The 27865-nt window shown below is 37.8% G+C and overlaps 1 protein-coding gene across 1 annotated transcript in view; it reads right to left on the minus strand.

Annotated features, from left to right (window-relative positions):
• The window catches only part of fto (FTO alpha-ketoglutarate dependent dioxygenase), a 195026-nt gene that overhangs the window by 81932 nt on the left and 85229 nt on the right, over positions 1–27865 (minus strand). Inside the window, exon 8 of the mRNA XM_056265344.1 lies at positions 14393–14517. Within this exon, the coding sequence (XP_056121319.1) occupies positions 14393–14517 (125 nt within the window). The remainder of the gene's footprint in view (positions 1–14392; positions 14518–27865) is intronic.

Raw genomic sequence — 27865 nt, forward strand, 5'->3', positions numbered from 1 at the left:
TGTGTAGGAGAAAAAGAGAAATAGTTTTATGAGCACATTAGCATTCACATAAGCTAATGTTTTTTATGCGCTGTGAGCACATGCACTACCCACACTGCCATGACTCAATATCATAATTGAGATATTAATATTCTCTAATCTTAGACCATGCAAGCACATCTGTAGAACAGTCACATAACACCTACACTGGGGAAGTTTTCAGATTCAATCACCTCCATCTTAAAGGGTAGTCAAGCTCCAAAAAGCAACATAAAAGCATATAAAAAATTGTCCTTAATAATGTGTGCTTATGCACATTTTTGCAAAAAAAAAAAAAAAAGATTTAACAGCCACAGCAGTGGGTAAAAATATACTACCATTCAAAAGTTTGCAGTCAGTAAAATGTTTTTAATGTTTTGAAAGAAGTCTCTTATGCTCACCAAGGCCGCATTTATACTTAACATAAATAAATGCTGCATTTATTATCAAATAAAGGGAGAAAAGTACATTGTGAAATAATAACAAATTAATTACAAAAAATTAATTGTAAAGTTTAAAGTTTTATATTGTAATAAATTAAAAAATGCAGTTTATTCCTGACTTTTGATTTTTAATTTAATGCATTCTTGCTGAATAGTCTTACTGGGCCCATACTTTTTGAATAGTAGCATACTATAGGTGAATAGCGACTTAATGAGATGACTATGAAGACCTCTAAAATTGCATACAAGTCATATTCATCTTATTTTTTTGTTTTGTTTTTTGTCATTTATGGAGGTTGTCAACCCCTATCCTCCAATCACTTTCACTGTAAGAACATACTGCCAAACATTTCGCCAAACAAACTGTTTTCGATTTCGAAAGAAAGAAACTGGTATGGATTTTATACAAATTACAAATTTATACAAAGTAATACAAATTACATGAGTGTGAGTAAATAATGAAAGGATTTGAATTATTTCTGGGTGAACTCTCACCTTTAGGCCTATCATTACGCCTATTCTAAAACAGCTAATCCAAAAAAAAAAAAGCCCTTCACTGCAATCATTCTAAAAGTATAGCAGTTGTCACTGTTTCAGTGTGTCGAAATGTTTCAGTAGCCATTAAAAGTCCCACCCAGCAAATCTCCACATTCTTGCTCACATATCCTAACTCCAGTCGTTTGCTTTAGTTTGGGCTGTTTTGGGCTTTTTCTACAATGCAGTAATGTTGCGCCGCTCTGGTTAGCCTCATGCGTTTCTGTCTCTCTTTCCATATAAAATCAATGTTTAATAGCAGAGTGCCGGGGCCCCAAATTTCTGCGGTGCTCATAATTGCATCAAGCACTGCAAACCGTTTACCATCGCTGCAAAAAGCATAATTATGCGATGCTGTTTTATTAAGCCAAGTGAGCAATTAAAACGAAAAGCAATTTCTCTTTTTTAATGGCGTTCTCCCCTCTCATTTGGATGCATCCGAGAAATGTTAGTTTTACACGGGGAGGCAACTTGCTGAATCATGTCCTCTGGTATACTGTTGTTTAGAGTTTGGTCACATAATGAAGCCTTCCATGTGCCGAGAAACAGGCCTCATCCTCCCAGCTATTAGGATGCCACATGTGTTCACCAGTGTGCATGTGTACATTTGGGTGTAATCCCTTGTACTTGTTTGCATTTGTTCACCACAAACATATGAGCAAAGAAACAAATAGGACTTACTTTTCCTTCCCACAAACAAATATAATAAGAACGACATTCCAGTGTGTACTGGCGTCCCCCCAAATCCAAGGAGTTCGCAAAGTTGGTCGCTGCATGTACTCTCCAATCCTGACAACCGCAGGCATCTGAGAGCGGGCATACAAGCAGGACGGCAGCCGTGGTGGGTATGTCACGCATAGCTTTATGATTGCTAAACAGCGGTTTAGGCGTATCGAGTAATTTACGATCAAACTCTCAGACACTCGTTCTACTGGTAATAACACATCGCATGCACGTCGCAAGGGAGGGACCACACATGTTTGTTTCGATAAAGACAGACAAATTAGATGACAGCTTTTAAGCCCAACCATCAGTTTCACACTAATTACAGCCCTGCCGATGATGAAAGGAACACACCCAGACACACACAAATAAATTTGTTACCTCTCCGAGCGCTGAGAGTAAACGCTCAAGTAGGAGAATGTGTGTGTGTGTATATGTTTACTGAGAGCAAGTCCAGGTGTTTGCCCGTGAGCACTAGAGCCTTCGGTTAAACGTGTAAGAAGCTCTAGACAGCAATCCTAAAACACCCATCACAGGCCCTAAGAAAAACCACACTGCGCCATCACTCGGCTCATTACGGTTGTGTGTGTGTGGGAAAGCATGTGTTACCTGTGTATTGTTAAGGCTTTTTCATTAACCGGTCTTACTTACTGGCAGACAAACACACACACACACACACACACAGTTCTGTTAATTAAACAGATGAGTCTGCAAGAGCAAACGGCATCAAACCCTCAAACGTAGCTGTGTGTGTGCATGATATCTCCATCCTTACAAACTGTAAAGGTCTCCCCAGCATCAGAGCTGTCATGTGCATGGTGAGCCTGTCCGTTCTCATTGAAGATAGACGTTAACGGTCTCTTTCCCTCCACTCGGGAACAGCAGCTCTATTGTTTGTCCCTGTCAGACCCTGGTGGGAGGGACACAGTCACTGCTGGGACAAAAGATACGCCACACGATTGACAGCTATGGAGACACCCCGTTCCTCATGAGACGACAACATTTGTGGCATTTGTGTGCCTATGAAAGTGAGACTGAGCCATAAAGACAGAGAGAGAACCAACTGTGAATGTGTTATTATTATGCAATGTCTGGTACATTCAGTGCTCGGGAATGTTACTTTTAAAAAAATAGTTATTGTGTTAACTCCTAAAAAAAAACATGTAGACTGTAACTTTAATGAAATTAACATGTTAGTTTTTGTTAGTTACTTTTATGTTATGGTTTTATAAAGTGTTTTGGAAAGTGTATAAATATAATATAAAATATAAGTGTATAAATATAAAAACAATATGAATGCAATTTAAATTAAATAATAATAATTATTAAAATAATCATAGTTTTATGATTAAGAATAAACACATTGTCCAATGGAATGGATTTGGGTAGGAAGGAGAATAAAATTATGCATGAGGACGTGACCTTGCACGACAGCAGCACTTGCTAGTAGAAACTGTCACATAAGAATACTAGAGTATGTTATGATGAAAAGAAAGACCCATCTAATAAAACAGTGCACATTACTTATTTAACAAAGTAACTTGGATATAGTGTTAAAGGGGTCCTATTATGCTTTTCCACTTTTTCCACTTTTTTATACTCAAACAGCAACATTACACACTAATATGGATCTGCAAGGTTACAAAGGTCCACTCCAAAGGGAGATATTTAATTTAACGGAATACAACGAACAACTCGCTTGGACTACAACTTGTTTTTTCCGGGCTTTGTGAAGTCACAATGATACTAATTTAAATAATCCCCGCCCACAGAACACGCAGAAAAGGGGACAAGGCCTGGCTGAGCTGCATTAGAGAAGACTGCGTTGCCAAAAAAATGCTGTTTCCAAACCTCATTTGTTTGACCTTTTTAAGGCTAATGAAATTAGAGTGTTTAAAATTTATTTTAAACACTGTTTCTGAACATTATAACCCCAACATTTATTTGTGTGCTGCTCATTTTATGGAAAACAGCTTCCAGAACCACAATGGAGGCTACGCACAAAAGCTTCTCCTGAAATCATATCATAATTAAATGGTGTATAACATCGTATCTAAAATGTATAAAAAAAAAAAATATTACAACAAAAAAAAACATACCACTCTAAAACATCCTATGAAATCTGTGCTTGCAAAGTCTGTGCATGACATCTGTTCTGGAGGATCCTCTTGTTTGTTAACATTCTTAAAGGGATAGTTCACCCCAAAATGAAAATTCTGTCAGTAATTACTCACCCAGACTTTCGTTCATCTTCGGAACACAAATTAAGATATTTTTGATTAAATCTGAGAGCTGTCTCACTCCTCCATAGGCTTCTAAGGGATCGAAACTTGCCGGCCCAGAAAAGTTATTAAAGACATCGTTCAAATAGTCCAAGTGACTACAGTGGCTCAATCTCAAGTTTATCAAGCGACGAGCATACTTTTTGTGCGCAAAATAACAAACAAAAATAACAACTTTATTCAACTATTCATTTCCTTCTCTGTGGGCCGTGAGATTTCACGTAGTGTAACAGCGCAAAGCTTCTAGGTTGTACAGGGCTCTACAGTGCGACCATTTTGCTCGCATATGCCCCTAAAAATCGATACGTGCGAACCGGAAAAAAGATTTACGAGCACAATGTGCGAGTAACTACCTACCATAATCGAAAACGAGACGATAACTAAATAAAAACTAGTTTTGAATGACAAAAACTATGACGAAAATTTATTGACATTTTCGTCAACAAATAAAAACTAGACAAAAATGTTAGATAGTGACGATCCAGTAAGAACTGATGTCCTGCGTTTGTGGTAGATGCGCATATTTGTACTGTAACGTGCTGATCTACACAGCGGCACACGGGTTGACATGCGCTGCATCTCATCAAACGTTAAAAAATGTAAATGTCTGGGAGAATTAGTAGAGCAGACACATAGATCTGAATAAGAGTGACGATGCAAAAAAAAAGAGCTCTATTTGGTTCGGTTTTCTGCGCACACACCCGACCCGAAGCGCGCAGCCATGCACACACACACAGCGCGCGAGGACTGAACTGAGCTCTCTTTCGTGTCTGAATGGACTAATACACACAACATTATGTCGTAATGTCCATTTTGGAGAGCATTCACGTAAACTATGTTGGTTATGTCTTAAACAGTTTTGAGTGTGTCGGATGTGCATCAGTGCAATTGGATCCGCAAGTCATTGGACATGATCCGATGTCTTAAAGTGACAGTGGGTAATAAACCTAATGCGGTCTGTGTCTCAAGCAACAAAAGAAAAAAATAATAGCATTCACTCCTCGTTACTTGAACATTCATTGAAAAGAAGACTATTCTACTTTAGGAAAAGTGGTTTTATTTAATTTTAAGATATTTTTTTAAGTCACAGTAGTTAAATCTGTATCTGTATTGCATGTTCAAACTTTACAATCATTCATATTAACAGGTTAATAGATGTTTTCTCTGGGAGTATATGGGTTTGGACATTTTAGAGAAATTCTAAATTAATGCATTACAATTGAACTAAACCCATTATATTTTAGTAATCTGAATTGTGTTAGTTTTAGTCGACGAAATACAATAAGATTTTAGTCGACTAAATCTACAGTAGATACTAATACTAGTAAATACTAATACACTCTAAACTAGTTTCTCCTCCATGTTGTGGAAAGAGCCTCTGCAGTGGAAAGATGCAGATGTCCACTGCACAGGTGTGCCAATGTGCTCCTAGCCTCCTCCTGAGAGCAACACGTTCCCCTTGTTCTGTTTTACTAAAGTGATTGTAAAGTGTGATTTATACTTCTGCATCAAATCAACGGTTTCACACTATAGTTGAACACAAAGAGAAGGAGCACACACGTAGTGTATATATAATAAATAGTTTGTTATTACTTGTTACTGTTTTTCACTGCGCTCCAAAATTTCTTTGTGTGCTCCTACATTTTTTCATTTAGGAGCACATGTGCTCCTTGGGAAAAACTTTAGCGTAGAACCCTGTTGTACCTCACACGCATCACACACATGACCAGCGTCGGACAATAGTGAGCCTACATGTGACGTACAACACAGAAGCTTTGCGCAGTTCCACTACGTGAAATCTCACTGCCCACAGATGTGTTCATGTAAAAATAATGTTTACTAATGTAGGAGCGAGAGTGAATGAACGCACAGATGTGATGTACATCTGTAGTAAACAACATCGCAAGCGCGTCTGTGCCATTCATTCATACACAGACACGCAATTCATATTTAAACAGTCTTTGTGCAGTTTACAGACACTATTCAATAACGCGATTAGAATAGAGCACTTAAGAATAAATTACTTACTACATCAGCTGGATCCGCTCCTTGAAATGAAACTACCAGCACTTCTGAGGTAACTTTTCCAGGATTATTACGATAGTATTATTCCTCACAGCGCAGCAAGACAAGGTAAAGTACAAGATTCTTATTAAACTGTTTTATCCAGCTGATGTGGGCGTTTTCATGGCTTGCCTCAACATTTACGTTTGAATAGCGCGCGCTCTCAGTGGGCGTGGTCACATTAACACGCAATAAGCTATAATGAGCTGAAAGGAAAAAGACTGACATCTCTCTCTTTTCATACAGATTACATAAACTGAGAATATTTGTTTATTATATAAATTACTTCATTTAAAAGAAGAGAATTTCAGCTTCATAATGAAAAATCTTTCGTGCCTGTGTGACAAGTATTTACTTAGTTACAGTTCATTTTCGGACGCGTTTCAGAATGAACTTCACTGACAGAGAGAAGGCAAAATTCGCAATCATGTTTATTTTTTCTTTATTTGACAAAAAGCAGAACACTTTGTTTTTATTGTGAGTATCCACAAAAAAAATAGACACTTAACAGGATCTAATGATGTACAACACTTATATGTAAGATCAAAATCAACAGAGTAATTTGAGTCTCTTTTGCACTGATAAGGAAAAAAGTGAGCTCGTCGCGCCGGTGCGATAGCCAAACCCAGAGGGTTAAGAAGCCTATGGAGGAGTGATCCAGCTCTCAGATTTAATCAAAAATATCTTAATTTGTGTTCCGAAGATGAACGAAAGTCTTACGGGGTTGGAACAACATGAGGGTGAGTAATTACTGACAGAATTGTAATTTGTAATGTAATTTGGTGTTTGTTATGTATGCATTTGTTGTGATTTGGCTGCTACCTTGGCCAGGTCTCTCTTGTAAAAGAGATTCTGAATCTCAATGGGACCTCCTGGTTAAATAAACCAGGAGGTTTTTTTTTTTGGTTTTTTTGGGTGAACTAACCCTTTAAGTCTGAATCAGGCTTGAATTGGTTAGAAATTGACACCATCCTTATATTTACATCTGAGTAGAGCTTGCGGCTATGGTAAGGGGTGTAACATTTCCCGAACACAAGCGATGCAGTGCCAATCACAACACACTAGGCCAGCTAACCAATCACAGCATATTTCATATTTCGGAAGGAGGGGCTTCATCGAAACAGGAAATAAACTGCGTTCGGGCCTTCGTGCTGTAATAATGTAAAATATGTGAAAATAATGTGTTCAACAATCAAGCATGAAAGCATATTCTAGTACACTCCAAAAACAAAATCAAGACTTCGTAAAAGGGCAAAATAGGACACCATTAATTCCAAAAGTAACATGTTAATAATGTTTTTATTCCTCTAAAACAAGATGATTAAGTAATACGCGTTACTCGCAATGCAGTAACACTGGTCGCATATGTACTGCCAAAGCAGAGGTTAGTTAGCAATCATGTTTGTCTGTGTGTGTAATGTTTGGTGTTTGGTGTTTGATGTTCTAGTCTGTGGAGAAACTTCTGCTTGCCCTCTGAACCCCATGACCCTCCAGTGTGTTTGTGAGTGTGCGATGACAGCCTGTGGCATTTCTGTTCAGAAGGTTTCCACCCAGGTGAAGTACGAGAGGTCACAACATATTCAAGATACTGAGACACTCACAGAAATACAGACATTCAAAGCCTGAGGTCAGAGGTCACGCACTGAGGGTGAGTGATGAGGGCAGCTGCGACCTCCAGGATGCAACACTTATGCGCTCAAATGCAAACAAACATTTCCCACAATGTGTGCATTCACTCAAAGCACCTATGAATGATTACCTCAATTAAAATATTTTGCTAATACTTTATAAAGAACCACCAGTTAATGCATAAGCAATAATACATTTACTTTTAATTTCTGAAGGATCATGTGACACTGAAGACTGGAGAAATTATGCTGAAAATTCAGCTTTACCATCACAGGAATAAATTACATTTTGAAATATATTATCATAGAAAACAGTTATTTTAAATTGCAATAATATTTCACACTATTTCTGTTTATACAGCCTTTTCAATCAATAGCGACTTTTTCGAAAACATTTAAAAATATTACATGTAGTTAATGTGTTGTGAAAGAGCATGACTTAAAGAGCAAAAGTATATCTATAAATGAGCATTAACCTAGTAGTAAAAATGTTGCAGTTAAAATTTTCTTAAGCAGATTAACTAGTCTTAAGAAGTTCATAAATCTTTTCTGATTTAAATTAAATTATTAATAACTCTAGCCTTTAATAAAGTCACTCATCCATCCAAGTACATGATCTCCTGCTCTTTTTGTCTCTCTCTCTCTCTCTCTCTCTCTCTCTCTCTCTCTCTCTCTCTCTCTCTCTCTCTCTCTCTCTCTCTCTCTCTCTCTCTCTCTCTCTCTCTCTCTCTCTCTCTCTCTCTCTCTCTCTCTCTCTCTCTCTCTCTCTCTCTCTCTCTCTCTCTCACTCTCTCAGAGTTCAACACTACTAGTGCACACAAATGCACACTTCATCTTATCCCACTTACACCTCTCTTATTGCTCCATTTTTCACTCTATCACTTTCCAAAACTATGCAATACTGCAAGAAAACAAAAGACAGAATAAGCAAAAACACAGAGATGGAGATGAAAAGGAAAATAAGGGAAATATGAGGGAGAGCGAGGCTGAAAGAAAGGGGGGTGAAGACAGATGGGCATTTTCAGAGATCATTTATCAAACTCAGGCCCATTCAATCCCCTCCCCTCTCCCAAACCCCCATGTAATTCAGTAATCATTTTCATTATCATATAATGACCTTACAAAGCCTACAGCAGTTAGCACGGTCACTACAAACCACACAGCTGTTCCCGGCACTGCCCCCTTCATCACCTCCCAAACACGCAATCTGCCCACCGCAGGAATGGACTCTGACCCCTGCAGAGGTCAACGGAGGGATGTAGATGTGACAGGAGTTGTACGATCTACCTGAGTAAGGTCGGTTCTATCTGAGCGTGTGTTCACATGTGTACTTTTTACGTAAACTTGCATTGCAGCGCGTCTATGCAGACATAAAGGGTGTGAGATCAATGGTTTTGACCTACAACACTGCGGCTTGCATATGGATGAAACAAAACCACAAGGTCGAACCCTTTCATCTGGCAATGCAAATGAATCTCTAAAAGGTCTTCCTTCTGTTAGTGTTTGATTTTGACCTATGAAAGATACAAAATTTTTAAAGCAAATAATTTCAGAATATTCCAAGTGCACAGATGGATATGCATATATGGTCCCATTTACAACTAGCATTAACATGCATTGCACTTACACCTTTATTATAACAGAGCTTGACCAGGGAGCCTCAGAATCACTTCAAAGTATTTAAATTAAGAAATTATGGTCACATTTTATATTAACTACTTGCATCACAAAATAAGTACTATGTACTTATTGTGTTTACATTGTATTGTAAAACACTTTTGCTGCTATACGGGTAAGGTTAGGGGCAGGTTTAGTGGTATTGGTAGGTTAAAGGGTGGGTTAAGATTTAAAGGATTAGTCAACATGTGTAATTATAGGTGTAATTACAGAACTTAGTAATTACCAATGTAAAAGCATGCATGTACACACTAATTGCATTATATCAAAGGATGAATTTAAATGTTAGTACATAGTAGTTCAAGACCCCCAATATAAAGTGGGACCGAAATTTCTACTGATACGTATATTCAAATAACCAAACTTTAATCTAAATCTAAATGCCAAAATTATAATTACAGCAGAAATACCAAAAATAGACAAGCATATATTGGGGAGCCCTTGACTTTTGTCATGGAGAATGGGGACTTTGAGACAAAAAGGTTGAGAACCACTGCAGTAGAAAGATAGATCTAATCACATGTGTAGTACCTGCACAGAAAGAGAGTTTGCATGAGGCACTATGTTAATAGCACCAATTAATTTACCGAATATTAAACAATAAATATAAATGCCTCACACATTGGAAAAAAGGGGTTTCATCATAAGATCTCAACTAATGTTACAGATTGTTTTCTTCGCTGATTATTTACCAAATTTTTTATTCAAAATGGTGTCATTTTAACAGATAAAAAAAAGGTGTCTGGTCTTGCATTTTCCTTCTTTCCAAACAGTCCCACAGTAAAGGAAACAAGATATTCCAAGTGTCATCCAGTGAAAAAAATTTCATAGAATATTAAATTGGGTGACCTGAGTGTCTGTCTTTCATTTTCATTAAAAAGAAAAATACAAAAACATCCAAAACACAAGTCAAGAAATCTTTAAATGCCCTGCTTTGGATAAAAGCATCTGCCAAATTAATCAATTTAATGTGCACATGGTAATAAACATGCAGAGTATCCACTGTATCTGTTCAACATTGCAAGAGCCAAAATATGTGGGGGTGACCTGCATGAGTGCATCAGGTAAGTTAATAAGCCCGCGTACCCATAAGTCAACAGGAGGAGCCTACGGTCACATTTAGCATCTCTGTCCCTCAGGGTAACTTCAGATAGCTGAAAGCAGGTCCAGAGGCCCCACAGTCTGCAACAATCAAACTACTGTTAAAGAAAGCAAATGTCTGTAAGACAATAAAAGCCTTAATCAATCAGCCCGCTGTGCTTATGTTTATGAGCCTGTAGCACCAACCATCCATCATTTGGTTTTTACCACTCAAAACACAGACGCAGAGACAAAAGAATGGCATAATGTGAGGAGCGGGCCTGCTGCATACTAAATTAATAAAACAATTGCAGCCTTTCACGACAAAATAAGCAACATGATTTAGCACACTGCTCCGAGAAGTTTCTTTTCAAGAGGACTGGTCAGAAATTAATGTTTGTGTTCAGCGCTGTGAGTCATGATAGTTGTTATAACAGTCTGTCATGGTAATAGTACAAATACATCACCGCATTCAGGTGAGTGGAGCACGGTGTACAACGTTCACTTTATCAGCTCGTGTCGTAGGAGATATTATCAGCTATGAGTTCATTTTTGTCTTAACAGCGTCTTAACCTTAGCCCAAGCTATCTGCCTTCCCTCCCTAAATGCGATTTGTTGACAGCCACTTTACAGACCTGTGCCTGATGTTTCGAAGAGTGACGTTATCTCGCTCCAGAAGGGGGGCAGGAAGTGATAGTGGAAAGGGATGAGTTCAAACACATTGCAGTGTGTGCACACAGAGGAGTGAAGGTAGAAGCTTTATCTAATCACGCTGCTCCGACTGATGAAATAAACTTCCGTGCGTGTGACGCAGCGTGCAAATGTGTAAGTTGTACAGGTTAGTGTGTGTGTAATCACTCGGTTTCTTCAGCGGTGAGATTTATCCCCTTTTCAATATTTTTAAATAAATAAAAAATAGAGATAATAAATAGAGATTTAAAAATACACTACCGCTCAAAAGGTTTGGGCCGGAACGATTTTTGAAAGCCTCTTATGTTCAGCAAAGCTGTATTTATTTGATCAAAAATACAGTAAAACAGTAATATTGAGTACTTCAGTACTCTTTCAGAAGATGTGTCACAACGCCCCTACCGTATAACAGTGAAAACACGGAAAGACGGAACTTTTCCTCTTTCCGGGGAAAGAGTTAAATAAAGTGGATAAATTAACAACAACAACAAAACCAAATTAACACAAAAAAAAAAAACATGATGTAAAAGAAACATGCTTAAAGGAGCATTGCGTAAGTTCTGAAATTTCTAACCGTTACTGACACCAGTGGCCGTTAGAGAAACTGCAGCCAGTCTCATGCTCGTTCTCTGTGTTCTCGGTGCGCACGCTCGTACGAGCACACGACCACAGCAAACAGAGAGTTGCCGCAGCAACCACAGACGGCTCATCGAGATTCACCAGCATGTTTACAGAGGTAAGAAAAGTTACAGCGCTGACCAGAGCTCCCTCCAAGAATCAAATGCCGCTCCGATGTTGACTCTTGTCTTTGCCCGATGCCGGTCACTCTCTATTTTGGCCGCACTAGATAAGGCTTTTTTTTTTTTTTTTACTTACGAGGAGTTTCCGTGGGTGTCTGGATTGTTGAAACAGTAGTAAGCAGTGGCAATCGCTAGCAGTAATGGTTGCCGTACGGATGTAAGCCCAAGTAGACGAGAACGCGCATGATGTCATATTTTGTGAATTTTCGCACCAATTCAAACCCGAGTCACCCGACGACTCCACATACAATTGAGCCTACAGGCTGATAGAGGTAACCGTGGTGGACAGTCAAGGTGTCATTCTTTCTATTACATTATGGTTGGCTCATAAATGTACAAATGAAAACTCTATCTTAAAGATTTTTTTAAGTTAAATCCTGCACATATCCCCTTTAAAGGGTCATGAAAGCCCCCTCTTTCAGCTCAAGTCTAGCTCACAATCTTTGAAAAATGTAACTTAAATGGGTTGGATGGCTGTGAGAAGAAGGGAGGGGAGTGGGTGTGGTATGGCACGGCAGGGGAGAGGGGAGGGCGGGATAACTGACATCGGCCAGTGGCCCATGCATATCAATTGTAAAACGTGAGGAAATGCTAGATTTTTTTTATAGCTGGCAAAGTTAAAGTCTAATGAAATACACTGACATCTTATTTTTGTCCTTTCAAAAGTAACTGAATGCCCTGCTACATAGGCCTAAATTAGCCTACACAGTAATCGTAATTCTATTTAAAACATATTCATGTACATGTACAATTATAATGACATTATAAAATATATATTTGTTTATATACACACTATAAATGAATATATTTGAAAATAATTCATTTTAAATGATTATAAAGATATTGCTCTTGCCTGTGTGACTAGTATTCGCTGAGTTTTGTTTAGAGTCGTGCTCCAGAAAAAAAGTTCACGGAGACGGAGAGGCAGAAAGCACATCCTGTTTATTTTCTTTATTTTATAAAAGCACACTGTTTTGTTTCGATTGTAAGTGGACACATAAAAAAGTAGACATTTAACCGTTTATTTTTTCATATTTCTTAAGTCTGTATGACCATAAATGACGGAGTATTTTAAGTCTATTTTGCTGCTATGTGAAAAAAAATCCAGCAAAACGCACCGGTGCGTTTGTCGACCCCAAAGGTTTAACAAAACTAAGGCAAGTAAAACAGTCAGGGTTACATTTTTTTGGAGACACACACACCTCTGCATCACTCGCAAGACGCAACTTGGATTGGTGAACAAGGCCAAAGTCCACCATTCTCCAGTTCTCAAAGCTCTCTCTCGCTACAAAAATGCTTGTTACACACACATAGTTTAGATGTGTCCGTGGTTTATGGCCAACCAACCGCCCGCAACCAGAGTCTAGCCCTGGCAGCATCGCGGGGAAAGATATGCAACGCACTGGAACTTTTGCACCACGAAAACAAACACTTGCGTCCCATGATTGTCTCTCACATCTACTGCGCGATATCACAGTTTGACATGTCTGTCATTGGAAAGATCCACGTGGTGTCATGAATAATTAAGAGACAGTGTCTTCTCATAGGATAAGAAAACTCAGTTTAATGAATAATTATGAGACACCGATGAGTCAAAGCACTTAAAGTGCTCTGCCACGTCACAGTCTGTGACGTGGACACGATGAAGATTTTAAACCCGGAAGACAAAAATAGCGGAAAAAACTAAAATTTAACCATTTTCCCCCTACTATTAAATCTAACAGATGCTTACATTGTCTTCAATGGTGTTCAACACAGATACCTCTGTTAAAATCTCAGAAAATGGGGTTTAGGGTTTCATGACCCTTTAATGACTACACCGTACCACAGATGGCTAAGTGTGTGCGTGTGCTTGTGTCCTTGACGCTGTCTGACAAAATGAACCACGGCCTGGTCTGTAGTTTTCATTGTCTGATTTAAGAATGCAGTTTCAGCACAACATCAACACTGTTTACAGGTACTAGCAGGCCTGGGCATCACTCTGGGGTTAAAGAGAGGGGATAACCCCCTTAAAGGGGCCACTTTACAGAAACAAGAGGACAGGGAGGAGCCCTTAATGTTGTAAAGGTTAAGACGCAACTTCAATAGGGATATTCAGTTGTTTCAGGCCTTACGAACTAATAGTCTGATCTGAATAAAGACAGATTATCACACACACAGTAGTCTGTGAGGAAATAATAAAGAAAGAGTAAAATGGTGTGTGTGCTATGTGTTGGTATGCATATCTGTGTGTGTGTAAGGCTGGTTCTCTCAGTTATCGGAACAAATGGGTTATGTCTCAGTCACCCTTATCTCAGAGGAAGGAAGTCAATGGGCTATCAGCACGTGTGTATGCGTGTGTTTGTGTGAACTCTCTCGGCCTGAAGGATTGTCCTGAACAAAACTGAAGAAAAAAAGAGTCCACAATTCACTGAAGATGTGGCATTAAACGAGTTTTGCAAATGGGCACATACCTGTCCCTCCATGTCTGTCTGTGCTGCTGTCTGTCCGTCAGGGCGTTCAGCAAGATGTCTGCAATCTCTCTCCTGTTCTCCTGTGTCGTGTTCTCATCCTCAACCACAGCCAAAAGCAGCTGAGTCTGGAAACAAACAGCACAGTAAGCTGTGACTGCAAACTACAAATAACACAAGGTCAGTTTCAGTCAGTCAATTATTACACATTAAACAGCAATTTAACACTATATGCTACCGTTCAAAAGTTCGGGGTCAGTACAATTGTTTGTATTTTTTTTTATAATGTAATTATTTTTCCCTGAGGTTCTGCACCAAAAACAATAGTAAATCAACCATTTTCTACCCATCTCATAATAAATTGACAGAATATTAACAAATTTATGACTGACACAAATATGGTAACATAAAACCACATTAGGGTTACAAAGCAGTTCTGGCTCTTAAAAGATCCCTGAGAATCCTCAATAGAAATACAACCACTCTTATCTTGAAATAAAGGAAATAAAAGGAATCAAGCTTCACTACCGATCCCATAGACAAGCTCTTTTATCCAGTGCTTAAACAAATCAATATACATTCATTCCCTTCATGTCAGAGGTCAAATCTATTCTTTATTTATGCTGCAGGACTCCATTTTACAAACACTGATGGTTAACCCAGAATCAGAAACAGAAGGACAAAATTATATTTGCTTTTCAATGTCTCTGTGTACATCTTTTTTTTTTCAATGCAATAATATATAAACATTTTTAAATATACACTACTTGAAAGAAGTCTCTTATCCTCACCAATTTGATAACCATTTAATTATAATTAACCATATCATAATTTATAATCATTTATTTGATCAAAAACACAGTAAAAACAGTACTATTGTGAAATATTATTACAATTTAAAATAACTGCTTTCTATTTTAATACAAATTAAAATGTAATTTATTCATGTGATGTCAAAACTGGATTACCAGAAACATTACTTCAGTCTTCAGGGTCACATGATCCTTCAGAAATCATGTCTAATATGCTGATTTAGTGCTCAAGAGACATTGCTTATTATTATAAATGTTGTGCCGTTTAATATTTGTGTGGAAATTGTGTTCCATTTTTTTTTCAGTATTCTTTGATAAATAGAAAGTTTAAAGAATGCAGCATTTATTTTATCTTTTGTAACATTGTAAATGTCTGTACTGCCCATTTGACCCATTTCCTGACCCTTTTAATGCATCCTTACTGAAAATTTCTTTGAAAAAGAGATACATTTACATTTATTCATTTAGCTGACGCTTTTATCCAAAGCGACTTACAATTGCTATATATGTCAGAGGTCACACGCCTCTGGAGCAACTACAACTACGCCTCTGGAGCAACAAGTGTCTTGCTCAGGGACACATTGGTGTCTCGCAGTGGATTCGAACCCGGGTCTCTCACACCAAAGGCATGTGTCTTATCCACTGCACCATCACCACCCACCCAGATACTGGAAATGTTGGGGAACACAGTCTGACCCCATAAAGAGAGGCCAATATGTTCAATGAAGACCAGAAGTAAAATTTGAAGTGCAATTAGTTGACTGAAGTTTACTGAGGACAAAGTCCTCCACACCTCCAATGACCATATAGAAAATGGTCTATGATGACCATATGATGGTCTATCAATAGTCTATAATCATTATTCAAAAGGAGAAACTGGAACAAGGATATACAAAATATACGCAGATATACAAAACATAAAGCAGTACTTGCATACCGTTTTGAATATCAGTTTTGTTGATAACTTTCTTCATTTTAAGCGGCTCATGTTATGAAAATATTCGTGTTTTGGAATGCTCCGGGTAGGATAACATTAGATCAGCCTTCTGTCTCCGTCTTGACTTACTGATTCCATTTCATCACTTTCGCTTTAATTCTCGTGCACCGACTCGTTTGCTAAACTGAACATCCAATCAGAGTTCCCACACTCACTGACGGTCAGACGCCAATTCAAAATACTGAATCGGGCAAACTGCTGCCAACATGAGCCAGACGAGAGCCGACGTGTGGAACACACCGCAAAAACTAGCCCAAGAGACACTTGCCGACGGCTCGACGTTGGCAGACGCCCGACCGTCGGCTTGGTGTGTCCCAGCTTCAAATGTAGTTATTTAAAGAATATATCTGTGACATACTAAGTTATCATTCGTAAGCAACTATCATAAGGATCAGAGGAGAGTCAGAAATCCCAAAAGGGCACTTCTCATCTGGGGGACTGTTGATTTGGTCACATTCCTAAACAACCCCTGCGAATATACCACTACAACATAGGCGATATCCTTTCAGGGCTGAGACACACCACATCACTGGACAGAAAAACACATCCAGGCAAAGCAAACTTGAGTGATATAAACAGAAGTTGGTGCTGTAAATGGTGCTGAAACACTAAAGAATAGCAATTGGCACTGTTCCTGTATTCCTGACATGGCTCAGACCTTTAGTCATTTCTCAGATACCAAATAAAGACATTGCCTGTAACATTATTACCAGGATATATGCAATAGATTTAAGAAACTATGATTTCCTATTCGTTCTAACAAAAGAGGTCCACCCCTTCAGTATATAAAAATATTAAAAAAATTAATATAAACATTATATATACAAATATTTGTATACATTATTTTAAAGGTATCTGAGTTTTCTTTTATAAAGATGTAAAATTCCAAACTTTCCCTCTCTCGCCGTCTTCCTCAGTAGGAGCTAAAATGATTGACAGGTGAGAAAGCATACGCAAAAAGTGCTCTCAGCGTTGGTTCACCTCAAATGTTTCACAGCGATCTCCTTTGCTTTATTTCTTTTCATCCCCCGTTCATCCGTGAGACAGCACTTCTGTCTCTCACTAAAGCATTACCTGTCAGCAGTGGTTACCTGTTAGAGTCATCCTGTCTAAGAAAGCGCTGGGTGAAAGAGTCTGCCAAGACTAACTCTGACTATGGGGGTCACAAGGTCAGTTGAATCACATCAGACTAAACATAGATCACACAACAACAATGACTCATGATCGTCTGTGTGTGTGTGAGAGAGAGAGACTATGTGTTATGTGTTTACAAGGTGGGTTGATGAGAGAAATTTACACAACCAACTTACGTTTACCACCCAATATATGCTCACCTTATCTGTGTGTGTGCCCTTGTTTACCCCTGAATGATGGTAGCTGTCGTCAGCTGGTTGATGTTGTGCAGTGCTCCTGGGTTCAGGACCACAGTGAAGAGGGTGAGACAGAGGGCAAGTGACTAACAGAGGCGGCTGTGTGTATTTGTACAAGGAAACACACTTCGGGTTACCCCACACTAACAGAGGGGAAGTATAAACACACATGCACACTCACCAGGACTATGTGGCAGGTACACCAGCTAACCAATGGCAGAAAGGCCATCCAAAATGCCTACAGAAACCTGAACAGCTAGCGTCAGAAAGGAGACACTAAGATAATGTGTGACATGAGAACTTAAAATGCATAGCAGCCAGGGGGCATTCTTTAGAAAACCTCCGTTTGACAAAACACACACAGCTAGACTGTATTTTATGACTTTGTAAAGCATAGGCAATGTGATAAACACAAAGGTAAAGAAATCATAATTTTAATTTACGTCAGTAGGTTTTTCTGTTTGATGGTTTTTCTATTTGATGGACAGATGTAATGGACATTAGTGTGTGTGGAGCATGTATATCAGCATGTATGTGGGTCAGTGACAAATAAGGTTTGTCAAGATGAGAAATTCGAAAATCTTGTAAAAAACTTGTTTTAAAAGCATGCATCAGGTATGTTAAAATGTGCATAGTGTATTTATGTTGATTTTATGTAATTAAAAATGACATCTGCACCATTTTCTACGAAAGTTAAGACTGAATGTACCTGAATGTGTCAAATGGTGTAACTGCCAAAGAATGAGAAATATTAAATATTTTATCCACCTGGATGGCATGTAAGTGTACATATATTAAAATTAAGTATTTATTTATAGATCACACGAAACTAGATTTTATTACAGTTATCTCTAAATGTAATTTTTAATGTGTTACAATATTTGGCAGGACATATGCTGAAAACACCTCAGTTTTCAAAATAATCTTTGACAAATTATGTAAAAAAATTTAAAAACCATATTATTCCACATAAAATTTCCTGTATATAATTATATTTTTATGAAAAATACCTGTTACACCAATTGAAAAAAAACAGTTACACCACCTGACCATATTGCTTCTAGAGTCAAAGGCCATTGTTTGTTGAAGAAATTGTGACTAAAAATCAAGCATGAAAGTCAACAAGTTCAGCAGAAGTGGTTATATTTTTGTCAATGCTGAAAAAAATAATGCTGAAAATAGCTAATGAGGTTCATTCTCGTGTTCTGCAGCACGTTTGAGCTTCAGCAAGAACCAATGAGGTTCATTCTTGTGTTACGCAGCATGTTTAAACTTCCGCAAGAACTAATGAAGTTCATTCTTGTGTTACGCAACACGTTTGAGCTTCAGAAAGAACCAATGATGTTCATGCTTGTGTTACGCAGCATGTTTAAACTTCCGCAAGAACCAATGAGGTTCATTCTCGTGTTACGCAGCACGTTTGAGCATCCGCAAGAACCAATGAGGTTCATTCTTGTGTTATGCAGTACTTTTGAGCTTCCGCAAGAACCAATGAGGTTCATTCTCGTGTTACGCAGCACGTTTGAGCATCCGCAAGAACCAATGAGGTTCATTCTTGTGTTATGCAGTACGTTTGAGCATCCGCAAGAACCAATGAGGTTCATTCTTGTGTTATGCAGTACGTTTGAGCTTCCACAAGAACCAATGAGGTTACATTGGTTACATTGAACACTTGGAAAGAGTTCCAAATAGTAGGTCAGGGCTCCAGACTGCGACCAAAATTTGAGAGTGTGCGACTGAATTTTACATCCAGTCGCACATGTGCGACCAGTAAATGGCTAATTTGTGGAGGGGGAGGGTCCTAGAGATAATCGAGCGCGCATTTAAACGTCTGTGGGAAGGAGACGGAGACAAACCTGCTATGTACGTTTGAGCCATATGGTCTGAGCAATCATGAGCAAGCAAACTATTGACTCGTTCTTCCGACCTGCGGCTAGTGTGCCAGTTAAATTCACTTGCTGGCTTCCCAAATAATACATTATAACAGCGATAATCAAAAAAACGTGAACAAAATGATTACTCTTTGTAAACACTGTTCAATGTGAGTGGCAAATGCTCGAACATGACCTGTCATTTACGCCGTCATCACCCGGGAGTTGATAGCGCACGAGCGCAGTCGAGACCTGAACTGCAGACGTTACCATCGGTGTTTAAACTAAACTCATTTAAGTTTTGCCAATGTAAACATTCAAGAGCAAGACGCGAAAGAGAACTTGCGTCTAGAAGATGTGTGCGCATGTGTCTGTGCGCGCGCGCGTGTGTGTATGTGTAGGCTATCTCAGACAGCGCGCAAATATTGAGTTCTCTTTCAAGTCTTGCACTTGAATGGACAAATTCACACAAAAAGTATGTCAACATGTCCGTCTTGATGAGTATCCTAGCAGACATAGTCTGTTATGCTTTAAAAGCAGCACTCAGTAAGAATTCCGTTTTTGTCCAACAGCGCCCCCTAGAGTCGCTGTGGAGCACTTGTACTGTCGTGAATAGCACTCACGCAGAGATGGCTCGCACTCACGGCCGGATCCCCTCCCCCTGTACACCGGTACCTGTTCAGTAGGATGGACGCTGTAACGAGTGGAAATAAGGTATGGCCCCTTTAAGAGCTGCCGCGCCCAACACCACATGTATACGGCACCGGGTTATTTCTGTTTGATCCTCATTTTATCAGAATTTTATCAGATCTGTTTTTTTGCCGTAAAGCAATTCGTTACCTCGCGAGACCTGATATCACACGATACTTCCTAACACTCGCCGGCCCAAAGTTGCAAGGGTGGTTTTGCGGCTCACAGGCACCAGGGGGGTGCGAGACGACCACCATTCAACACGAAATCAGTAATATAAACATTACAATGACTCCAAATCTGTTCGGTTAAGGTAAAAAAGTTACTTAGTTCACCTTTAAGTGAACTTATATGGTCAAGAAAGACACTCACAGTATCGGTGTAGGCCTACTGAATCAGCTCTGAATTGAATAGCTTTTGTAACTTTAATAAGGATTAATGTTTAATTTATATAGTCAAATATGCAATGTTATTTTACATTTGATTATTTTATTCAATTTCTGTTCCTGAAAACTAATGTTAGACCTACCTGAAAAGCATAGTTTATTTTATTAGTATCTTTGCTCTATTGTATTTATTTGTGCTTTTGCTTGTGGTTAGATTATTTGTTCATATTTTTTTTTTTTTTTTTTTAACATAGCACATACCGAATCATGCCGAAACCGTGAACCTAAAACCGTGATACAAACTGAACCGTGAGCTATTTGAAACGTTGCAGCTAGTACAGTGTCACAGTAGGAAGATGATTCAGAGTGAGAGGTTTTTGTGGCGAAAAAGGCCAAACCCACCATTTCCGTGAAGACTGGCTGCGAGAATTCAGCTGGTTAAGGTAGTACTGTAAGTAAGGAGACGAATTCCATGAACTGCGAATGTTGCAGTCGCTACCCCATAACTGCGGGGAACACGAAGTTTGCCGACAGTGCAGGCACTGCAGTTTAAACACAATCTTAGCCTCAAGCTTAGATTATGCGGTGACATGTTAATAAATCAAAAAGCAACGCCACTGCCGGTTGCTTTTAGAAGACAAGAGGTTGTAACGTTAAATCAGAGGGCAAAGGCATTGTAATTTCTGCATCTATTATCAAAGTATTTATTAGTAATACACTGGAAATTAGTAGAAATGTGAATATTTGGTTAGTATGTTGATTTACGGTGTGTGCTCCTAAATTTTCTGGTTGTGCCCCTAAAATTTTCAGTTGGGGGCCACTGTGCTCCTAGTGAAAAAAGTTAGTCTGGAGCCCTGTAGGTTAGTTTATATAAAAAAAATTAATCAGCATCATAAACTAGTGATATTTGACTTAATTGGCCCCTAACAGAAAGGCTTGTAATTGGAGTCAATAGGTGTAACCGGTTACACCATTTGACATTTCAGTTTAAAATCAAATTTGACAGGCATTATCATGGACACCTATGTAATCATGTGGCCTTGGTGGTAATATTTAAAATGTAATTTTTAAAGTTAATAATCATTTTTATAATAATGATGAATTATTAATGTATTCCCGGGGTCATACCATTTGACATATACTTAAGAATACCTGACCATACCCTAAAATTGTAAAATTTCTCACATTTTAAAATGAGTTAATAACATTTGCATGCAGCAGTTAGTTTCACCGGGGGTCCGTCTCTGTGATTTCATTTCCTGTCATACGGTCTTCTTACACAATATTAACAAAATGACTCCTTGAATGGTGGTTACACCACCTTGACACTTCAGGAATTTTACGGTACTTGACTCACATGATTCCCCAAATTAATTATAATATTCACAACCAATGGTGTTCCATTTACTTTTATTTACTGATAAATGGTTCTAATGTAAGATTATGCCAAACTAGTTGAGATATGGTGTTTTATTGAGAATTTCACCTTTTTTAAACAAGATCAATTATTTGGTACAAAGTTTGGACGGTTACACCACATAGACATTTTTGCAATCATCCCCCAAATATTCTCTCAAAATGTATTAAAACCAGAAATTGTAGACTTGGTCCTCAAAAAAAGAGCATGTATGCAAGTAATTTGCCATTTTATTTTGAAATTTTAACCCTTTTAAATTTAATAAAACCATATGGACACAAAAAAATGAGCGTCACGTCATTGATTTATCAATCAATGAAGGTGTATGTTTTCATACAGTCATCATTTTAAATCTCAAGCGCATTAAACTTATTTCTTAAATCTTATTTCTTAAATGGAGAGTTCACCCATTAATCATTTACTCACCCTGATATCATTTTAAAACTTTATAAATGTCTTTTTTTTTTTTTTTTTTTTTGGAAATCAGATTAGTTAACAACATTCTTTAAAAAATCTCTTTTTTCTCCACAGAATAAAGAATGTCATACAGATCTGGGAAAACAAGTATTGATATGAAATGAAACATATTAAATCCAAAGCATTAGACATAAACGTCATCTACAAACAAATGATGCAGACTTGACTTGAAACTAACTCTGAATAAGTAGTATTCATAAAACAGTAGGTGTATAATATTTCTTCCGATAAGATTCTGAGCTGATGGGCTATTTACTATCCCAAGAGGCCACAGGAGACAAGTATTCATTGTAAAAGAACAGTGACACAACTGGCATTGTAGGTCACATGACAGTGGTAAGTTCGTGCAACATGGCACATACGAAATTTCTGGACTGTATTCAAACTATACACATGAGCTTTAATACCAATATAAAAGCCAAATTATGTTAAAAAACAGCAAATTCTTCTTCAAATGCAGTACATACTCTGACCATGAATTCGCAAACAGCTAAAGTCAACTATGTTTTAGTGGATTTAAGTCAGCAGAGTAAGTAACCAAAAGGTGTACAGTAATTCATCACACCATCTATGAACTACGACACCATCTATTCCAGTTCTGTTCGACAACCAAAAAATGAGATTGAATACATTTTGTCTTCATTGTTAAATTGTTTTGTTATTTGGGGCCTTCTGTGCCCATGCACAGACACATATCTCACTATCTGTAGATGGGACATGTTTTTTGGGAGGAGTTCATTTTTGTCCGGGACAGATGGTCCTCACCCCAGTCAATGTACTGATGCACTGTAAGGGTACAACTACAGCAGAGACAATATATACGGTACATACATGCCTGTGTGTGTGTGTGTGTGTGTGTGTGTGTGTGTGTGTGTGTGTGTGTGTGTGTGTGTGTGTGTGTGTGTGTGTGTGTGTGTGTGTGTGTGTGTGTGTGTGTGATTGAGAGCTTGGCCTTTCAGCCACATTGACCCTCTGATCTCTCTGAGGCTCATCAATTACCTCTCCCCTCAGAGCCAGCACACTGAGAGAATGGATTATATGAAGTGTAAAACATTAGAAAAATGTGTTCACAACATCACAGCAATGTGTCCGAGGACAGAGGAGGGGACAGATAATAGAAACCCAGCTGCTGAAGAGCCCAACGCAACCAGTGAGAGCGTTTGAAGGCATTGTGGGGCAGCTTTGTGGGCCACAGGCTTTTGTGCTGGGGATTGCGAGTCCTTTAGCCAAAGGCAACTGGACATATGCTTTTTGCTTGAGCTAATGAGGCAAAGGCTAAAATCTTTGTGATTTTTTTCTTTCTCCGCCTCAGTTTGTCTCTCTCTCTCTCTCTCTCTCTCTGTCAGTCTCTTTTAGGTGGGAAAGTTTTAAAAAGGCGACTGCTAACCAAAAGCACTTGATAACATCTCCAAACACCAAATCTGCTGCCTAATGTGTCTAGAGATTGAGAGTTTAATGATTCTACCATTCTTGCCGTATGTAATATGAGCTCCACAAATCTTACAGAACTGCAGAGCAGTTCCATTAAAAAAAAAACTCAAATATATTCAGTGATTAACAAAACAAAGTGACACACAAAGCACAAGTTAGCACTGACAATAATAAACAGTATGACTAGAAAAACACTTTACTAATAAATCAAATAAATGTATTGTGGTAATATTGTTTTATGGAAAAATAGTTTTTTGGTGGTCTCTGAAGTACCTTGGGAAACCATGGTACATGAAAAAAAGGAATTTAGTAACATGATATATAAAAGCATCATGGACTTATCTGCGATCACTGTATCATAGCACCACCATTACATTAAATATGTAGTTTTCACAAAAAAATATTAAGCAGCACATCTCTTCAACATTGCTAATAATAAGAAATGTTTCTTGAGCAGCAAATCAGCACATTAGAATGATTTCTGAGGATCATGTGACACTGAAGAGTAATGGCTGCTGGAAATTCAGCTTTGCACAAATGTCTTTATATACTTTTGCTGTTCTCAAAGCTCTGTCTCTTGAATGTATCACTTTCATTGTGACTTCATACCCACTTCCACTCTCTGTCATACACAAACATATGTCATACACACATATGCCTCATCTCTCTTCACCTCCATCTCCTTCTGGATCTGCCTGCTGATTGGAGATTAGAGATTAGCATCTTGTACCCACGTTTCTCCTGCCAGTGAAAGCTTTTGGCAGTGGGAGCGAAGCCAAAACCTTACTCTCTCCTCACTCCACACAGATTCATTTTCAGCACTTAAAGAATGTGAACTCTAGGCAGAGATTACCATCACATAGACCTGAAGCCATTTTCATTACATGTCTTTTTTCTACGGTGGCTGAAATGCGACATTGGGGAAAACGATTAACGTTGGCTAGCCGCTAAAAGAACGAAACCCAACCCAAGTTGTACCGACTACAATTTATGATGTTATAGGATACACTATGTTGTGTAATTTATATGTCATCTAAATGCTGAAAAGTGAATAAAGTAATATGCATCAGTGGTTTTGGGAAGCCTGAGGGCTCTTGTATAGCAGGACACATTTTTTCCAGTGCATTAGTTATATATCTATATATATCTATATATATATATATATATGTGAGTAAGTGTAACAAATAAAATCATTTTCTTTCCAAAATCTGATAGCTTAATACCTCCAGCTAGAATGCTTTAAGAAATATGTGCAGGAATCATTCGCTATGACATGTAAGTAGGATATTAGTGGGTAAACGGATAGAAACAGACACTCAAATTGAGTACAACATAGGAAAGAGCAGGGAATAATGTTTTTCGCCCATACAAGCAAAACCTATTCATAAAAGCATAAAACCTTCTCATCATAAGGCATAAAGCCTGTTCATAATGCATTGGCTCATAACATAATGGACTGGTTTCACAAACAAGGCTTAGATAAAGCCAGGAGTAGGCTTTTGTTAAATTAGGACATTATAGCTGTAATAAACATGCCATACTGGTGTGCATCTTGAGACAAAACAATGGTACTGGCATATTTTAAGATAGGTCAGTGCAAGTTACTTTCAGTTAAGATAGCTCAAACATGCATTTTAGTCTGGGACTAGGCTTAAGCCTGTGAAATCGGGCAAATGTGAATTAATTAATTTTATCAGAAATGCTTTCTATTAAGCCTTTTAAAGATTGACCAATATTGATTTTTCATGACTAATACAGATACAGATGATTTTTCCAACAACTACTAAATTTTTATTTATCGTTTTATTTGTTTATAATAATAATAATAATAATAATAAATTATAATAATATGAATTAATATGTTTTACATTATTATACAAAGCTGCTGTGCAATCTAGAGGGTTATAATTTATTGACATTGACATATTTGTTTTGATATGTCTAATTGAAAGAGTATCTGTATGAAAATAAACATACAAACAAACCAAACAAAAAGTATTCTTAAATCCATTATGATGTTTATGATAATGCGGTAACACTACAATAAGGTCTCGTTTTTAACAGTAGTTAATGAATTAACAAACAGACTAACAATAAGCAATTTATTTTAACAGCATGTATTAACCTTTGTTAATGTTAGTAAATAAAAATGTTCACAAAGCATTAACTAATGTTAAAAGATACAAATTTTGATTTAAAAAAATGTAGTAGTAAATGTTGAGATTACCATTAAGATTAATAAATGCAGAAGATTAATTGTTCATTCTTAGTTCATGTTAATTAATATACTTAACTAATGTTAACAAATGAAATCGTTTTGTAAAGTGTTACCAATATCCATTATAGTCTTAAGAGTATACAAAAAGATATGACAGTAAAATGTTCTGTTACTTTTCTGATGCCCATGAGATTTATGGAATCAGTCTTAAATGACTTAAATTTCAAATATTTTACCTAGTAATACCTAATAATTTACACTCAATACAATAAAATAAAAAAATCAAAGGCATTTTGTAACTCAGTAGATTTGCATGAGTTCTAAAGGTCCATCTGATACCAAATTGAAGATCAGAAGGCTTGAAGCATTCATGTGGGTTATCATTCAGACCCAATCTGCTACAATTTCAAGAGTCCTCGCCAATAACATGTGATTTGACTTTCTTGTGGTCAAGCCTGCTTCATTTCAGTGTAAGATGCTAAATTTGCTTTCTAATCCCAAAATTGTCTGCCACTTTCCACCGCACCATACTAAACAGCCAGAGAGAGAGAGAGAGAGAGAGAGAGAGAGAGAGAGAGAGAGAGAGAGAGAGAGAGAGAGAGAGAGAGAGAGGAGAGAGAGAGAGAGAGAGAGAGAGAGAGAGAGAGAGAGAGAGAGAGAGAGAGAGAGAGAGAGAGAGAGAGAGAGAGAGAGTTGAAAGCGAGGGGATCATAACACATTTCTACAGGAACATTTCCCCTTGGAGAAGGAGAGAGTGTTTACTATCAAACACATCTGTGTCTATTCATCTCAGCCAGAGTGTCATCCCTCGCTCTCAACTTCTGTCCAAACACAAACAAACAAACACACAAACAAACACAAAGACTGCAACTTCAGAGTATGCATCAGCCACCAGACTGCACTTCTGCATATAGCACGTCTTCACACGGAGAGTCTCTCTCTCTCTTTATTCTCTCCTAAAACCTCTCAAATTATCTGCAATATCTTCTTTATAATTCCTTTCTTTCTTTGCGATTTTTCAAGCGAATCCTACAATTTTACAGTGGCTTGGCATCAGGATCTCCCATTCTTCCCCTCATTGTTCTGAACTGTGGCTTAACTCGGTTAAGAGCCCCGACATGATAGCCAACCTGGTGACTCTAAGGAATTAAAAGAAAGGATAGAGGAGAGAGCAGTGTTAATTTAGTTGACGAATAATTTTGTCATCATTTTCGTCAATGACATTTTTTCCCTGACCAAAACTAAATAATATAACTAAATAAAAACTAGTTTTAAATGGCAAAACCTATGACAAAAATCTTCAACTAATAAAAACGAGGAAAAATTGTTAGGAAGGAACAATTTGGGAAGAGAACTGATGTCTTGCATGGTAGATTTGAATTGTAACGAGCTGATCTACCCGGCGGGACACAAGTTGGCATGCACTTGCTGCATGTATCATGAAACATTCAAAAATGCAAACGTCTGAGAGAAAGAGGAGAGCAGACTAGGCCTGTCACGATAACAAATTTTGCTGGACAATAAATTGTCTAAGAAATTATTGCGATAAACGATAATATTGTCGTTCTGAGACCATTTACATCTAAAATAATGATAATGGTATAGTAATGCAGGTACACCTTTTCAAAGATCAATAAACTTATTTCTAAAGACTATTTAACACTGAAAATGGAAAATATTTTAAATATCCACAATAAATGAATAAAACAACCAAAAACAATAAAAGCAATGGACTCTCAGTCTCTGTTAACAAAAAATGCACTTGAGTAAATACCAAAAACAATAAATAAAATGGATTTAAACAAAA

This window comes from Rhinichthys klamathensis, unplaced genomic scaffold, assembly GCF_029890125.1.
Source record: "Rhinichthys klamathensis goyatoka isolate OS25496 unplaced genomic scaffold, OSU_Roscu_1.1 h1tg000232l_1, whole genome shotgun sequence".
Taxonomy (NCBI): Eukaryota; Metazoa; Chordata; class Actinopteri; order Cypriniformes; family Leuciscidae; genus Rhinichthys; species Rhinichthys klamathensis.